Source organism: Anthonomus grandis, chromosome 15 (assembly GCF_022605725.1).
Source record: "Anthonomus grandis grandis chromosome 15, icAntGran1.3, whole genome shotgun sequence".
In the NCBI taxonomy this organism is placed as follows: domain Eukaryota; kingdom Metazoa; phylum Arthropoda; class Insecta; order Coleoptera; family Curculionidae; genus Anthonomus; species Anthonomus grandis.
In genome coordinates, this window is record NC_065560.1 from 380,698 (window position 1) to 398,367 (window position 17,670).

At 33.7% G+C, this 17,670-nt stretch overlaps 2 protein-coding genes across 5 annotated transcripts in view; one reads left to right on the forward strand and one right to left on the reverse strand.

Moving 5' to 3' along the window:
- LOC126745108 (acyl-CoA Delta-9 desaturase-like) overlaps positions 1-17,670 on the forward strand; it is a 170,096-nt gene that overhangs the window by 66,011 nt on the left and 86,415 nt on the right. The gene's annotated exons all lie outside the window — the stretch shown is intronic.
- LOC126745105 (ATP-dependent RNA helicase DHX15 homolog) lies at positions 2,702-17,553 on the reverse strand. 4 transcript variants are annotated; one of them, XM_050452816.1, is made up of 10 exons: positions 17,369-17,552; positions 17,187-17,295; positions 16,726-17,142; positions 16,251-16,597; positions 12,203-12,665; positions 11,864-12,138; positions 7,181-7,303; positions 4,717-4,907; positions 3,008-3,170; positions 2,702-2,952 (listed from the first exon to the last, which is right to left on the reverse strand). In XM_050452816.1, the coding sequence occupies exons 2-10, from the start codon at positions 17,234-17,236 to the stop codon at positions 2,825-2,827; spliced, it is 2,157 nt and encodes a 718-aa protein (XP_050308773.1). In that variant the 5' UTR covers positions 17,237-17,295; positions 17,369-17,552; the 3' UTR covers positions 2,702-2,824. The 4 variants fall into 4 exon arrangements, with proteins under 4 accessions (XP_050308773.1, XP_050308775.1, XP_050308774.1 ...); XM_050452818.1 differs by having other exon boundaries at positions 16,726-17,130; positions 17,369-17,551; XM_050452817.1 differs by having other exon boundaries at positions 16,726-17,130; positions 17,187-17,551.

Genomic DNA, 17,670 nt, shown 5'->3' on the forward strand with positions numbered 1-17,670 from the left:
CCCAAACTACCCTCTGACACTGGCCATTTGACTCGTCGTGTAAATGATGTTCCCCTACCTATTCCTACGTCTTCCCTTACCAAAAACTCATTAATTTACATAAGTAAAAAAATTTACAATCATGTTCCTCTGTGTGTTAGACATATATCGGATATTATGAAATTTAAAAGAGAATTAAAGTCGCTTTTATTGTCTAAGGCATATTATAACCTGGATGACTTTTTTAATGATAGGTTTTAACCTTGGACTTGTTGGAAAGTTTTCTTTTTTTCCTTTTTTCTTCTCTAGTTTTGTCAACAAGTTTACCTTTATTTAGTAATTGATTGTTTTATTTAGTTATCTTTAATTTAAGTATGTTCAAAAAGTTATGTCTTCTTGTGTTTAATTTTGTTCATTGTTTTGTCAATTTTTGAAATTGTATTTGTGTTTTGTTTTTTCAGCTTGTAGGATGCTTGTACACAAGATTATTCTTACGTAATATAGCACATTTTCTTTCTTTCTATAATAATTCTTCGTTTATTTTTAAATAAAAGTCAAAACCGTCGAAATTTTCGTCCATAGAATATATCTGGGCCTTGGTTCTAAAAGGGCCAAAGTCATTTTTTTTTTAGATTTGGGCTTAAGTGCATTTTTGAAATCGGCACAGACCAGATTATTATGTGTAATAAGGGCCAAAGTCTATCTTTCACAGGAAAAAAAATTACAAATCCGCTAAAGGCCAATGTCAACATTTCAATTTTATACTCTTTTTTCAGTAAAAGGGCCAATGTGAACATAGGCCCCAGGAATCCAATATTATATAATTTCTTGCAAGGCCAATATCGATATAAATAATTATGGACAGTGATTGTTGTCCTGGCCAAAACAAAAACATTTTAATTTCTGCTACGCTGCTAACGATTATTAAAGAATATTTTAAATGAGAAGGAAGGCATGTCAGCATATATCACAAATTTCTTATTCCGGGACATACTCATATGGAGCCGACCAAATTCATGCAGCCATTGAAAAGGCTAGAAAAAATACCACAGTAAAAATCGAAATTCCTAGAGACTGTTTAGTGCCTAGGAAACTCCTAATTTTTGTGCATGAGATGGCTCAGGAAGAATTCTTGAATTTTAAGTCACTCCTTTCGGGAAAGTTTCAGCACAAAAAAGTTAATATTTTGGGAAACCCTGTTGTTTGGGCTAAAATAAGAGCAATTCACTATTCTACCGAAAATCCTGGTCTGCTGAAATACAAAACCACTTTTGCTGAAGACGAGCAATAAAACTTTTCCCTATTAATAAAAAACCGTTAGGCATTCCAAAAAATAAAGTACAACATTTGAGGGACTTATTACCATTTATTGATAAAAACAGTCAGCCATACTATCTGCAGTTTCTTAATGGACTAACTTCTTCTGAGACTGCAATTGATAATCTTCGTGAAAGTGAAGATGATGAAGATTCGCTTTAGGTGCCTATATTTTTATCAAAATGTATGTGCAACGACTTTTACGAAGTTTTTTCTGGTGTTTTAAGTTTCATTTTGATTTTTTTAAGTTGGGACAAAGTGTTATTAGTTTAATTTATTATTTATTAAAAAAGGGCCAATATCAATTTTTTTTGAAAAATATTTTATTTATTTTATACACTTTTAAGATTTTTTTTTAAAAACGAATATCCTCTATACCCAAATCAAGCTTAAGAAAAGTATAGAAACCTATCTATGTTGTAAAAACCAAACCTAATGCGACCTCATTACCTTTAAAGTTAATTTGTCAAAAATAGCGATTTATGACTTTGGCCCTTTTAGAACCGAACCCCAGATATGTATCGATTTTTTCAGGAAAATTGAATTTTTTCGAATTTGAACAAACTATACCAGTGGTTTATTCAGAAAAATAATAAGCCCTTATTTCCAACAGGCAACTTGCCCAATAACAGGAAACAGTTGCAAAACACTGAAAAATATAGTTTAAAGGAAAAAAAACACAAAACAAACCTAAAAGAATGAAAAGAAAAGAAAAAAAGTAAAGTAACAATCTCAAAAGTTATCCAAAAAATTAGAACAAATAACTATTAATATGATATAAAAACCCAATTATAAAAGTTTAACAAGATAATCACATATTCAACAAAATTAAATTAACTGCAATATACCTACTAACTATAACTTAAACACATGGGTCTTAATCCCAAGAGTAATAAATGATCCACCAAGATATCGACAATCACATGAACCGGAGAGAAATTTATATCGCACATGTGACAGATCCGATTAAATATAGCGCATATTGTATATAGTGGCGATATCAACAGGATGTTAGTATGAGGCCTTGGCAGAAAGAATGTTAGGGGATGTCTAGCATTAAGCCTAGGCACCATGATACGTACACCAAAAAGAAGTACAGGACTATCAATGAATCCATTCAGTAACCCATGCAGGAATTTTACAGAAAAAATCATTCTTCTGAGATGTAATGGATGTAGATTGAAGCGTTCCAATAGTTGCCGATGATCAAACTCTCTTACCGGATATATGCCATCCTATCTGAAGGCCAAAAACTTAGCAACGCTGCACAGATTCAAGGAGATCAACATGATTCTGATTTTACAGTTGCTATCCATACAGTCTTAATATATGATAAGATTCAAATAATATCAAATTTAATGACCAAATAGATTGACCTACTTAGGAGATCAACAACAAAAAAAACTAGGTAAAAAAATGCTTTAATATGTTCATAACTTAAGGACAATAATGTTGCAGAAGAAACTTGTAACGGAATTACAATCTATGACTAACCTTTAAGTATATAACTTAAATAAAATAAATTTATTTAAAAGCCTTGCTGGTACTGTCGCGACTCCATCCTGTTCTGTAATATTTCCAATTGTCTCTTTGCCTCGCACTGAGGGAAATTGTTTAGATCGTAGTACTGGGGTGCAATTCTCAATAACCAATCGGCTAAAATTATACACACGGTTTGTAACTAAAAATTGTACTTGATTCGGTTACATACGTTTAATGTCCGTTACGGTTCTGATGTAATTCTTAGTGGTCAATACGAACTCGTTATAGATAACCCATTCGGGTTTATGATCCAAGCAAGTAGACGGATGAAGTTGGACAATTTGGTTATCTTTTATCGTTAAGTAATGGCCGGTACGTTCTAAGTGGGCCACCTGCAACAACATTTAAGAAATATGGATTACAAAATGGGGAAAAAGTCTTGCAATAGAAAAATTATTTTATTTCTTCCAGGCACTCCAGTAAGAAAACATGTAAAGAAAAAATGCATGTAGGTCATTTAGTTTTCTGCTTTTTGAATTTTATTTGTTTTTTGTGATGTTCCGGTAAGTTCTACAGCTGTATTGTTATAACGAATAATAGCTCCTTTTAAAATTGTCCTATATTTCATTTTAGTATCTGATGATTGCTGTTTACACCATCCGAAACTTAATGACCTACATGCATTTTTTCTTGGAGATAAAGACTTTTTCCCCATTTTGTAATTTATATATATCCACACATTCTCCTACAAAATATGGACTTCTATTCAACTAAAATTCACGAATATTAATATGACTAAATTTAGTCAGTTAAGTTGACCAAAAAAAAAAAGAGAAAACAGTTGTAGTTGTAGTTGCCAATATGAGAGGAATTATTTTATTTCTTCCAGGCACCTTTGTAAGAAAAATGTAAATATCTTAACTTTTAGTATTTGGATTTTAATGATTTTTTCAGTAGCTGCTTGAAAAGCCCTAGGGGTATCCTAAAAATCAATAATTACACCATTTTAGCCACTATAAATCAAGATATTTAGTTGCCAATAAGAGACAAATTATTTTGTTTCTTCCAGGCACTCCCGTCAGGAAAAATGTAAATATCTTGATTTTTAGTGTATGGATTTCAATAATTTTTTCAGTAATTGCTTAAAAAGCCCTTAATATGCTCTACAAATCAATAATTACAACAAATTTTTAACCACTAGAAATCAAGATATTCAGTTGCCAATAAGAGACAAATTATTTTTGTTCTTCCAGGGACTCCAGTGATCAAAATGTAAATATTTTCAATTTTAGTGTATAGATTTTAATAATTTTTTCAGTAGTTGTTTAAAAAGCCCTTAAAATACTCTACAAATCAATAATTACAACATTTTAGCCACTAGAAATCAAGATATTCAGTTGCCAATAAAGTTTTTTTTTTTTTTTTGAATTTTGATTGAGTTTTATAATAAATTTTATTAATGTAATTTTAATTGTATAAAATTGGTTTAACGAGCCCTGAGGATGATCTCATAAAGATCGAAACGTCGAAAAAATATACAATTGATCGTCTGAAGTAGTTTTTTTGCCCAATGAAACAAAAACTTATCTGAATCGTTATCTGAAGATTTGAATACATTTAAATAAGTCACGTGTGAATATTTTAATTAATTTTACGCTTTGTCTTATTTCTCCTTACCCTCAGCCAGTTATATTCATTTGTAATGGCAGTTTACAAAATGATAAAACTGTAAACAGTTTTTGGTTTTTAATTTTTAACCAGTAAAATAGTAACTCTGCATGTCTAGGTATGAACTTTAAAAAATACTTAGGCCAATAGAAAAGACAGTGTCACACAAACAATTATTTTGTAAATTCGTGGAAAGAACTGAAGTTGAATAAATTATTATTAAGAAATAACAAACTTTTTAGTGCAAATGAATGCTTAAATATTGTTTACCTGCATAAAGAATCCATTCACGAGCGCCTTCCGGATATTGATGTAGTAGTCTTTACTGGTAAAATCGGTGGAGGTTCGCTTCAAGTTAAACCTGTCCATGATCCTGGACAGCTGCTGTCTAACGTTGTCCGCCGACTTAAGCGAACGGTAATTTACGAAATTATCGTAGCACCATTGCGGATCTTCCATGCCTAATAATAATAATAAACGGAATCATATATAATCGGAAGTTACGTGTACACTTTTATTTGTTTAAATTAGGAAAAGCCGCACGCGAGATCTTAGTTGGTCGGACCGTTGTATCTCCCCTGGTCGACATCGGAATTTTACTCCCAAGCACATTGTATGTCTTAATTATTATGCTCTCTTTGATGATATTTAAAAACACTTTATTAAGTCAACATGAAGTATGATTTAGAAAGTTTAATAATCATTACAACATGACAACAATTTTTCGGATTTATAATTATATGCATTTTAAACAGTAAATAGTGTAGTCAAATTATATAAATATGATACCACATGTAAATAAAGAATTATTGAAAAGGTACAGAAATCATTTTTGTGGTAGTGGTTCGTTAGCAAGCTTGTTAAATAAATTAATATAATATAATTTAATTCATTATTTTAGTCCGTATTTAGGTTGGATTTTTCTTTCTAGGCCCTTCCATTAAGTTGAAGACTTTTCCAGGGACAGTTTAACGTTGCCTGGAAGTAATATCTCATTTATTACAGGGCACTTGAAGCCAATTCCTTTAACTTCTATTCGGTCCCAAAAATAATTCCTAAATTTCTAGGAATTATTGTTTTTTCAATCAGATATAAGTTTCAGGCCGTTCTTGGGATATTTTTTTTTAAACTTCATTCCTTTAACTGCCTAGAAGTAATCAAACATTTATTACAGGCATTTGAAGACAATTCTTTTAATTTCTAGGCAATCGAACAGTAATTCCCAAATCGCTTGAAGCTTTTCATTTCTAAGAGGCATTTCGGGTCGTTTGCCTGAAAGCTAAAGGCAATTAAGCCTGGAATTTCTGTTGTTTACTAGAGACTTAAAATCTAATTGATAAAAGAAGGATTTATTTGATTTTGTAGACAAAGTAGTGCCTATGCTACAACAACCTGTAGAGATTTATTGTAGCACTTCCTAATCTGTGTAGGCAGTTGTATGAAGTAGTTTTTCGTTTTTTTTCAGGCATTTGAGCTCGTTGAGTCTAACTTTCAGGTAGTTGAGATATTCCATTAATTCTTGCATCAAGTTGAAGTTATTTCCTATATATTTTCCAAGAAGTTCAAATCAGTTCGAGATCTCTCCAGGGAAAGTTTATTTTTTCAATTGCCTGGAATTAATTTCGCATTTATTACAGGCACTTGGAGTCAATTCTTTTAAATTCTAGTCAATTAAAAGAGGCATTTTGGCTAGATTTTTAATTAAAAAACTATTTAATTTGCCCAGCCAGAATTTCTGTTTTCCTTCCAGGAAATTAACGTCAAGTCGTTCTTTAACTGCCTGGAATTCTTTTTGTTCTTCCAGGCAGTACTCGGGGCCATTTTCTTCAATTCCCAGGCAGTTTCTCACCAACCACATTCCTTCAACTGCCTGGAAGCAATCAAATATTTATTACAAAACGTCGAATTCAAGCTCTTGTTCATCTAAGATTTATTTTTGGTATACAAACATACAATTTTAGCCAACAAACTTTTATTATAAAAATAGTTATACTTAGAACTTCAGCACATCATGTAAACTTAAGACAACGATATGTTGTTAACTAACATTCCAAGACAACATAAGAACATTTTTAAATTATCTTTTTTCTACAATTCTGCCAAGCTAATAAATAAGTATAAAATTAGTGACCCTATTTAATTACACAATATGTGATGTAACGCTGAATTTATAGTGTCATCTCTTCTTTACGGCTTCTTTTCTTTCGATCCCTCTTTCTCCCTCTTTATTTTATAAATAAATTCTTATATATTTAATTATAGAAAAATTCATAAAAATAAATAAACAGTTTACTTCGTGGCTTTAATAGCCCCTGCTTAATTGTTAGGATGCTGAAAAATAGGGCGCATAATTATATTATTAAACCAATTCCTTTAACTCCTGTAGGCACTCAAAAAGTAATTCCTAATGCGCTAATTGCTTTAATCAATATAATACACATGCTTACCCATATTTGGTGTCCTACAGAAGCATAGTTGAGATTTTGAAATATTCATCAATTAAAAGTTAAATTATAAAGGCTTATTGATGGTTAGTTAGAATATCCAATCTGTTTTTGATTAACAATAATGTTGGCATTGGAGTTCGAGGCACTAGGTCCTGCTTTTGTTACTGTTACTTATTAAGTGTACTTTATTCCTTGTTACTTGTCATCCTTCCTTCATGTAATTGCACTTATATACTGTACCCGTTTGTTGGAAATAAATAAATAAATAAACAGGAAGCGAAACTTACTCTGTTTGAAGGCGTGATAGACGTTGAGCAATGTGAGGTGGTCGCCGTCGATGTGTGCGAATCGCATCTTGGCGTCGTCGGCCGCCTTCTTCGCCTCGTTCGGTCTGACGAAACACTGTGGGACTAAATATTGGAGCGGGGCGCAGGCCCGTATCCAACAGATATAGTTGTGCTCGCACTCAAATGTCCTACAGAGCTACCCTTAATCAGAACCTTTTTGAGGGACATGCAACTTGTTCGCGACGAGCTCGAACAGGACGCACATAATACGAAAGGCTCAATTTTTTATTTTTAAAAATTTTTTAGAGTAGCATGACAAAACGTGTTAAAAAAAATCGGTGTGTAATTATTAAAAGGCGCACGCTCTGTTATTGGTGTTACTCGACACCCACAAAATTAAATATTGTCAAGAAAATTTCAATTATTTACCTTAAAACTAGGTACTGAAGCAACACTTGAAATGTTACCCCAAAAATGAAATAAAGTATTGAACAATTATCAGCGAGCGAACTTTTTAACTCAATAGAAAGAAAATTTCTTTCTATTATAGAAATAATGTCTAAACCCTATAATCTTGATCTCAACTGCTTCCGATTCGGTAGAATTCAGCGGCATAGAAATATCGAAAGAAGTTGTATGGTCTTGCTATTTATCAAACTCTCTTAACTTGTTAACTATTCTTTTCAGGTTTAAATCGATCATAAAGTTTTAGTTAAGTGATTCCACTGAAGGGAATAAAACGGGTTTTATTACTGGAAGTTGCTGGCATCATGTTCAAAAATCGGAATAAATATATGGCAGAGGACCCCAGACTACTTGGGCATGATAAATCTCCTAGGGTGGTGAATTGGTTTGATGGTAACTTGAGAGATATGCGGGAGAGGCTAAGGTTCCTTGTATCATTACATAAATTAAGAGATTCCATTCTCGTGCCAAAAGAAATGTTATCTGATTATAGGAAAAGGTATAGACATGCAATTAAAAATGCTAAAATTAAATCAAATGATGATTTTATTATGAATTCAAGTAACCGCCAGCAGGCTATGTGGAGCATTATAAATAATAAAAATCAAAATTTATCAAAAAAAAGCTCATCATTTAATGCAACTAGTTTTAATCATCATTTTTGTTCCATCGCTGAAAAAGAATTAAGTAAACTTGAACACACTGACCAAACTTTTCAAGTATATTTGAACTCCATTCCACATACCAACTTATTACCCTTCAGGTTTAGAACAGCTAGCCCTAATGAGGTCATGGAAGCCATTGATGAATTAAGAAACAGCCACAGTAAAGACTCTGATGGAATGAACACAAAAATTATCAAAGCTATAAAAAATGAAATTATCATTCCCTTAACTAAATTAATCAACAACTCAATACTCACTGGCATTTTTCCAGCAGCATTTAAAACTGCAAAAGTTGTACCTCTTTTTAAAGGTAAAGGATCTGCTGATGACTATAATAGTTATCGTCCCATCTCCCTCTTACCTATTCTGTCTAAAGTGCATGAACGAATCTTAAAAAACCAGATTAATGACTATTTTGAGTCAAATCAGCTCTTTGCAGTAACTCAATTTGGCTTCAGGAAAAACAGGACAACAACTTTAGCTATAGACCATTTTACAAGTAATATGCTGGAAGGATTTGAAAGGTTTCTTGATACCTTGGCCTCGTTCCTGGATCTCACAAAGGCTTTTGACTGTGTGACACATAGCATTCTTCTAAAAAAACTGGAAGCCTACAATTTTCACCGGGAAGCAATTAAGATGCTTGGTATGACTATACCTATCGAATAGAGTTCAGTTTGTTGTCTTTAATCAGAATAAGTCTGATATTAAGCCTTTGAAATATGCAGTTCCACAGGGGTCTGTCTTGGGACCCATACTATTTCTTATCTACATAAATGATCTGGCTTTTTCATAGGGGGGCTCTGTTAGCACTGTTCTGTTTGCTGACGACACAACTTACTATCAAAGTTATCACCCTTCAAATATCATTAATTTAGATCTCCAGACCCCGGAGAATAACCTCTTTTAATGGTTCTTGGCAAATCGTCTTTCTCTCAATAGTTCAAAGTCACAAACACTTAATTTTACTTTGCGGCACAATACATTGACTGAGCATCCTGCTTTTGGAAGCTGTTCAGATGAGGCTAAGTTTCTTGGTGTTCACCTTGATCCAGGATTGACTTGGGAACAACATATAGTCAAACTGTCTAGTAAACTGTCCAGTCTGTTATTCCTCTTTAGAAATCTAGCGGGAATTACTTTCTTGCAGGTCTTACTTACAGCATATCATAGTAGTTTTCACTCACAGCTAACTTATGCCATACTGACATGGGGTCATTCCTGCCATATAGATAAAGTATTTGGGCTGCAGAGAAAGTGTATTCGTATTGTGACTGGTCAGGATTACCGAGATGACTGTAGGGAATCTTTTCGGAAGCTTAAGATATTAACTTTGCCGTCCGTGTACATTATGCAGTGCCTGTTGCATGTTCACCAAAATCTGGATCACTATAGAACCCACCTACATTTTCATAATTATGAAACTAGGAATTGTAATGAGCTAGTGCCTGAGTTTAGACGGCTTGAGAAATCAAGAAATGGAACCAGATACTTTGCACCAAAATTTTATAATTGTCTTCCAACAAACATTAAATCTCTTAGCCTTCCGCAGTTTAAAAAACAAATAAAAATGCATCTTTTGAGGGGTGCATTCTACTCATTTGGGGAGTATTTCTCATCCCAATTTTAATTTTAATCTTATATGTTAATATTGTCTTAATAAGAATGTATGTTAAGTGTTTTAGGTTTAGTGCAAATATTGTGATTAGATGTTATATTTTATCTGCTTTCGGGCAAAACTTGTTAATTTGTATTTTATCTTTATTTGCAAGTAAGTGACTTGACTTGTAATAATGCATTGTATGTATATTATTATTAATAAATACTACTACTACTACTACTACTACTATATGACACGACGAAGAGGTAATCTGCAACTATCCATTCCCACGTCCGTTGTTTTTCAGGAATCAATCTTTTACGAAGGTATAACAAGGTAGGTATTCAATCCATTCAATGGATAAGAAAATTCCATCGAAGTACAAAAGCATAAATCTATTGAACAGCACCCTCAAACTAACAACAAACATAATCAATAGCATAGTGAACAACAGGAATTTAGAACAGGAAGATCGTGTACCGCACTTCTTGGCATTATGGACAAATTGATTGAATATAACAAGGTTTATTTAATTTAGAAAGTTTCCGTTCCACATATCAAGCTATAGTTCAAGTAATGACTTTAATAATAGTAAGGGAATACTTGAGCAAATTGGGATTTGTTGGGTTTGAGGATGTTTGCTCTTAAGCTCCCATATTGGCAATTCTTCACAGAAATGGTTGCAAGAACCAATATTGATATCGGACACTTTTAGGAGAGTTGATTCATATATTCACCAAAGAATTGTGAAGTCGTTAATCAAAATTATTAAAAGCAAATTTCTTAATTTACCTGATAATCAAAAGATATCTCCAAGTCGAAAAAGTGGTCTTAGATACAGGGACGACGAGTATTCAAATTCAAATTCAAATTTATTAATCATTTTGGTTATATTATAACAAATTTTTTATTTTTTTTTAACTTAATTATATTCAATAATAATAGTTAACAGTCATTGTTTTTAACATACACCTAGATGTTGTAACATCTGTTTGTTTATGCTGAGAAATCACAAAATTTTAGTAATAATATAAAATATAACTAACCATAATCTACAACTAAACAAAAATTCTCCAATAAAGTTTCCCTTCCCAAAACTATTTAAAATTTGAATCTATATTTGAATAAATAAATTTTCTACAGACCTTACTAAAGTTTTTAATATTATTTATATTTTTTAAGCTGTTTGGTAAGATGTTATAAAATTTCGGGGACAAGTATCCTAAAAATCGTTGCCCTATAGTTTTTTTTATGTTTGGTATTTTTAGGTGTCTGTTTATATTATTTCGGGTTGTGTAGGAATGACTAACATAATTCTTGATTTTTTCTGATTTATGTGTATAAATGCATGTTGACAATATGTAAATTGAGCGTATATTAAAAATTTCTTCAGAATATAATTGTTGTGTAGGAAATCTTTTTTGTTTTTTGTATATAACTTTTAAAATAAAGTTTTGTACTACATCAAGTTGTTTTAAACAATTCTTGTATAGACCTCCCCAGACAATCACCCCATACCTTAACAAGGACTCAACCAAGGATTTATAAATTAAAATTAGTAGTTTTTCATTTAAGATATTTCTCAAAATATGAAATCGATAAATAAGTTTACGGATGTTTTGTGTTAATTTTAGAATGTGTTGGTCTCATTTTAAATGTTTATCCACAATGATACCCAGATATTTAGTAAATGAAACTTCCTTGATATCAATTAATTCAAGTTTAATTTGTTGAAAGCTGGGGCGATTAGCAGCTGTTATAGAAAATGCAATATAGTTTGTTTTTTGACTATTGAGACTTGTTCTGCAGTTTTTTTTGTGTCTCCCCAAGAAATTCCGTGAAACACCGCAACCGTGTCGTTATAGTATCGTTTTTATTTTAAATTAAATAGGTATTTCAAGGGTCGCTCCAGCCGAAACAATTTAAATAAAGCTGATCATTAAATAAATATACCTGATAACATCGCGGTTACGGACAGTATTTCATTGGAACAATTGTGGTTGCAGCTGGCGATCAGCATCTTCGCCAACTGGGGATCCAACGGGAATTCGGCCATCACGGCCCCCAAGTCCGTCAGGTTGCCGTCGTCGTCCAACGCGGCCAAATAGTTGAGCAGCTCCAGGGCCCTCATCAAAGTTTCCGGGGCGGGCGGATCCATAAAATCGAAATGGACCAAATCGTCGATTCCCAATTTTTTCAGTTGGAGCACAATAGAACCCAAGTTGGATCTAGTAGAGAACACAAAGAAAAAAAACCGTTATTTCGTAAGTTCTGTCGAGTCAAAATATTCACCTTAAAATCTCAGGATAAGTATTATCTTGCATCTCGTGTTTGAACGCTTTCTCCGTGTACAAGCGGAAACACTTGCCGGGTTTGGTGCGACCGGCGCGTCCGGCCCTCTGTTGCGCCGACGCCTTACTAATCGGCGACACCAGCAACGACTCGACTCGGATCCTCGGATTGTAGACTTTCTGCTTGGCGAATCCCGGATCGATAACGAACACGACCCCGTCGATCGTTAGTGATGTTTCGGCGATATTCGTCGATACGACCACTTTGCGACCGATCGCTCCGTTCGGCTTGTTCGGCGGCGGATCTTCGAAGATTCGCTGCTGAAGGTTCGGCGGAAGGGTCGAGTAGAGCGGGATGCACTTTAGTTCGCCAACTTCCGGACCGAGGTTGTCTATTTCACGTTTGATTCGTTTGCACGCCACCTCGATTTCTTCTTGACCGGTTAGGAAAAGTAGAACGTCCCCTGATGAGGAAAAATACACTTTATCGAAGATCACTGCGACTGACTCGCAGACGCCGCCAGTGTTGCCAGGTGAAATAAAATGAAATCATGAAGAATGTAACCAAAAATCATGAGTTTTGGAAAAAAAATCATGAGATGGCGTTTTAAGCCTTATTTAAAAAAAAAAAACATACATTATTTTTATTAAAATATTTTTTTGATGAAATAAAGATACAAGTACCAAAATATCTACTTTTTTATTAACAAATTTAAATAAAAACATAAAATTATATGTTAAAGTAAACAAACGTACATAATCTTAAAGTAAATAACTGAAAAACAAAAATCCGAAATATCCGTTATTTTATTCTGACTCATCGGAATCATAAATTTGTTTATTTAATTTTCTAAGCAAATCTTTTCCTATTGGAAAATTTGAACAAATACGGTTTTCTCTGCCCACTAAACTTTTGGTGTGCAGTATAGCAGCTATCATAGGAGTTTTCAACCGATTTCTCTGTTTTGTTTTGTTTAAATTTATCTGACTAAACACCCTCTCTACGTTAGCACTGGAATGCGGCAAAGTTAATAAATTAAACACAAAATTACTTAAATTGGGAAACCGGGATTCTGTATTTTCCACACATTTAATCTTAGCAATTTTACCCCAAAAATCGCAAATACCTTTCCAGGTAAAATTAATTTCATAATTTCTAAGTAACAACCATTCATTGTCAATAACTTGCATATCAGCAGGAATTAAATTTTGAAACAACATAGAAACATTACTTATAGACCTGATTTTTCTTGATTTAACTACCTCAGGATCTAGAAATTCTAATTTCTGAAACACAGAGTTTTTAAGTGGAAATCTTGACAATATTTGCTCCACACTCTCAATATAAAAGTCTAGACATCTTAATTTTACCATGTCGAGTCGGTTTTTCTCCAGATCGGCAGAGTTTATGTGGGCAGAAAAGTACATGTCATTTAAATTTAAAAAAAGTCTAGGGTCTTTAAAATCTATATTTTCAATGTTGGCATTTAGATATTCGTCCTTAATATAATAATCTAAAATTGTTTAAACTGTTCTAGCAACCTCTTTATAAATAACGTGAATTTTGGGCGATTCGCTTTGCATTAATTTGTTTAAGCTATTAAAAATAGGTAGTACATGCGATAAAAATGATAAGTATAATTTATTTTCGGGCGTGTTTAGTTTTTCTAAAATAATATTTGCTTGACTGATTTTAAGAGACGCCTGATCTACGAAATACAACCTCAAAGCTTCATATTGATTAAGAAGCCTTTTAACCACGCATTCCAGAGATAACCAACGTGTCTGGCTAGGATGTAAAATCTTCGATATTGAGACATTTGCAAATTCCTGGAATTCCTTATATTCTTCCACTCTCTTCGGACTATTTGAAAAATAGTTATATACCTGTAAAAAATTATATTTTTTAATTAAGTATACATTTGTTTTATTAGCGTATAGCTTACTTCTCTCGCAAATTGTTCCACTTCCTCAGGCAACTTGTGGCATGCATATGATGCACACAAATGAAAGCTATGGCATATGCATTTCATTATGAATATACCTGGAATATTTTCTCGCAATCGACTGACCACAGAATTATTAACGCCAACCATGTTGCTCGCTCCATCTGAAGCAAAGCCAATAAAGTTTGACTTATATGGAACACCATTTTCGGTAAGAAAGTTGATTAAAATTTCATAAAGTGCAGCCCCTGTGGTCTCTACTACTGGGATTAACGCCAAAAAGTTGTCTTCAATATCAAAATTAATGCACATTCTTACAACTAAACATAAATGTTTGGTGCACGAGTTATCAGTAGACTCATCTATGATAATGCTAAATTTATTATTCCTCATTAGGCCAAGTAGCCAAGATTCTTGAGACAAGCCTGTAACTTTTTGTAAAACTTTTGACATCTTTGTTCGTTTACATTTCATTTGTTTGACAATATCTGAATCAGTGCCTACAGCATTGAGATAATCGATGAAATGCTCCATCAAATTCATAGGGAGATTATGTTCGGCTAGAAACCCCGCAGTTCTTATAATTCCTTCTTTCGCTTTTTCTTCAATGCTTATTTTTTTAGAACTTTCTGCAAACATTTGACTTATTTTTACTTGACTTTGCTTGCCCATTGATGCTCTCTGCAAAGCTTTAACATGCTTTTCAGTCTCAGAATGTTTTACTAGTTGGGTTTTCCCTGCAGATACCTTAACATCACATTTACAGTAATCGCACCTTAAATTTAAAAAAAAAAAGTTTACCTCCATTAAAATAAAAGTTTTGTTCGCCTTAAATTATATATATCCGCATTAAAGCAAATTTTAATTAGTTACAATTCAGTAACTCATATTATCATTTAATTCTCGATTTAACATTATTATAAGTAAATTTAGATTTTGTACTCAATAAATCCAAATTGCACTTATTTTTACAGAAAGTACCTTAACTTAAAATATCATAAATACCTACCAGGCAAAGCCTGTCCCCTTTCTGCTGTTCTCGATCCATTGCAAACCCGGTATATTTTTCCATTCCTTTTTAAAATTTTGCTTATAAACCTTACTTTTCTTGCTAGGTCCTGGAAGAGATATACTCTTGGATGTACTACTACTAGAACTACTAGAATCACTGTCACTCATATTTTTTAATTATTTTCAACTCACAAATAATGCTTTACAATACCAAATACACGAGCAAATGCATAAAACTTCGTGAAAAATATAGCCCGTAGAAATATCCGAGAATCTCGGGGAATCCCCATACTCGTCAGTATTTCCCGTTTATATAGGGCTGTGCAGATATTATTTAAGGCTTTATGATATTTATATGTGTACATTTAGTTGTAGTTTTAGGTTATTTTTATTTTATTTTTACGACTAATATTCTGAGTTACGATTTTAAATCTTTGTTTTTTTTTTAAATCATGAGATTTTTAGACAAAATCATGATATCATGAGATGTAAGTCAAAATCATGAGATCTCATGATAAATCATGAGACCTGGCAACACTGGACGCCGCGCGGGTGGTTAGCGGCATGGTGCAAAGGCGACGTTGCCGCGGATTAACTTAATTATTAAATTGTGTTGAATTTACAGTTTTTATCCGTTGTAGAATTACAACATCCGTTACATCACCGTTGCTCTTTTCTCAACCTGTATACATGGAATACTGTTTTTGTCTTGTATAGGAATTCATTTTCAAGGTGGAAACAGTATAACAAGAGAACTGGATGACAAGTTTGACGCTAGGCGTATAAGACCGTGGGATTCGCCGGCGAGACTGCCAGACCTGACACCGCTTGATTTTTATTTGTGGGGTAATATAAAGAAAAAGATGTATGCAACACCAGTAAGCATTAAAGAAGAGCTTTGTCAGTGAGTTATTATCTGCCTCAAAAGAGCTAGATGAAGGTGAAATCAGAAGACGATTTTATACTTGCTATCAAACATTAAAATTCGATCTTTATTGAGAGCGTTTTCGCATCGCACTTATTAGATAATGTAACGTAAACTGCACTTTATATATATAATTTTATGAATTAAATAAAAAATGCACTACTCACCGGCAATCTCTTCGCACATATGAATCTGAATCACTGTTCTTATGGCCGCCTCCAAATAATCCCGCTCCGGCTCAGGAGTATAAAATATCTCTACCGGATGAGTCCTTCCGGGCACATTCATCAAAGGGGCATTATCGAAATACTGCTGAAACTTGCCGGCATCCAATGTGGCAGACATAATGACCAATTTTAAATCGTTGCGTTGCCTAATAACTTCTTTTAGGACACCCATCAGGATGTCCGTCGCTAAAGTTCTCTCGTGAGCCTCATCGAGCAATATACACTGGTAAGATTCCAGCATCGGGTCGCTCATACCTTCACGCAGTAACATACCATCTGTCATGTACCTAAGTATTTATAAGTTGTCATTTTTTAACTGGAAAATCAATCTTCAAACACAACTAAAAGATATGGGTCAAAGGAACTAATATTTTCTCTCTTCAACAACAATGTTCACTGAACAATTATTACTTACTTTAAAACTGTCTTTGCCGACGAACAATCCTCAAAACGAATACTGTAACCGACCTCTTGCCCTAGAGCCACATCCATTTCTTCTGACACCCTCTGAGCTACTGACATGGCGGCCACCCTTCTAGGTTGGGTACAGCACACCCCCTTCCGACCCACAGATCTGGCGAACTCGACGCACCATTGCGGAATCTGTGTGGTTTTGCCGGATCCGGTTTCACCGACAAGCACGATACAGGAATTCTCGCTTAAAAGACGCATGAAATCGTTTCGGTATTCGAACACCGGTAGGCCTATTCTCTTTCTGTAGAGTTCGTGGTAGCGTTGGGTGTATGGGAGGCCAGTATACGGGTTACCACTAACAGTGCCGCCAAGGGAATATTGTGTTACTGGCACCGGCTTTTCGTCCCTAACATTTGAACTTATAACAAGAGGAATGGAATGTTAATAAAAATTTGGGCTTACCTCTTTTTCTTTAAGGCTGGCTCGCCGACTTCGATTCTCCTTTTAGACATTTTGTTAAGGGTGAAATTTTTTTGTTAACTAGTGGGGTTTTAGATTGCCTGTGGTTAATCTAATAATTGTGTTTTGTGAGTTGATAACAGTATTACATGTATGCTAGGTACAATGTGCTATGAAGTTTTTACCTCTCCAACGTTTGGGCAACGAGACATCCGCGGCAAGACGGATTATTAGCAAATATAACTCTTAACGGATATTTCAGTAACAATTATCCAAGAAAGTTGAGGGTAAATTTGATAATTATTGAGAGAATTATGGAAAAGCGTTATGGGCTATGGAACACCCGCACTACTCACTAGACGACAGAAAACAAATAGTTTCAGCGTTGCCAACTAAACGGGCCGAAAAACCCCAAATTCCCTAGATCCAAATTATTTATGTTTTTATGAATGACTTTAAAGTGTTATATTTTGTCTCCTTATATGTG

Bases quoted from the DNA above. Each gene is read 5' to 3' on its own strand.
- LOC126745105 (XM_050452816.1), bottom strand. From the start codon at position 17,236: ATGTCTAAAAGGAGAATCGAAGTCGGCGAGCCAGCCTTAAAGAAAAAG. The intron at 12,666-16,250 runs GTGAGTAGTGCA...TTTCCTCATCAG, and splicing joins TATGTGCGAAGAGATTGCCG to GGGACGTTCTACTTTTCCTA. The intron at 2,953-3,007 runs GTATGTAACCGA...GTATAATTTTAG, and splicing joins AACCGTAACGGACATTAAAC to CCGATTGGTTATTGAGAATT.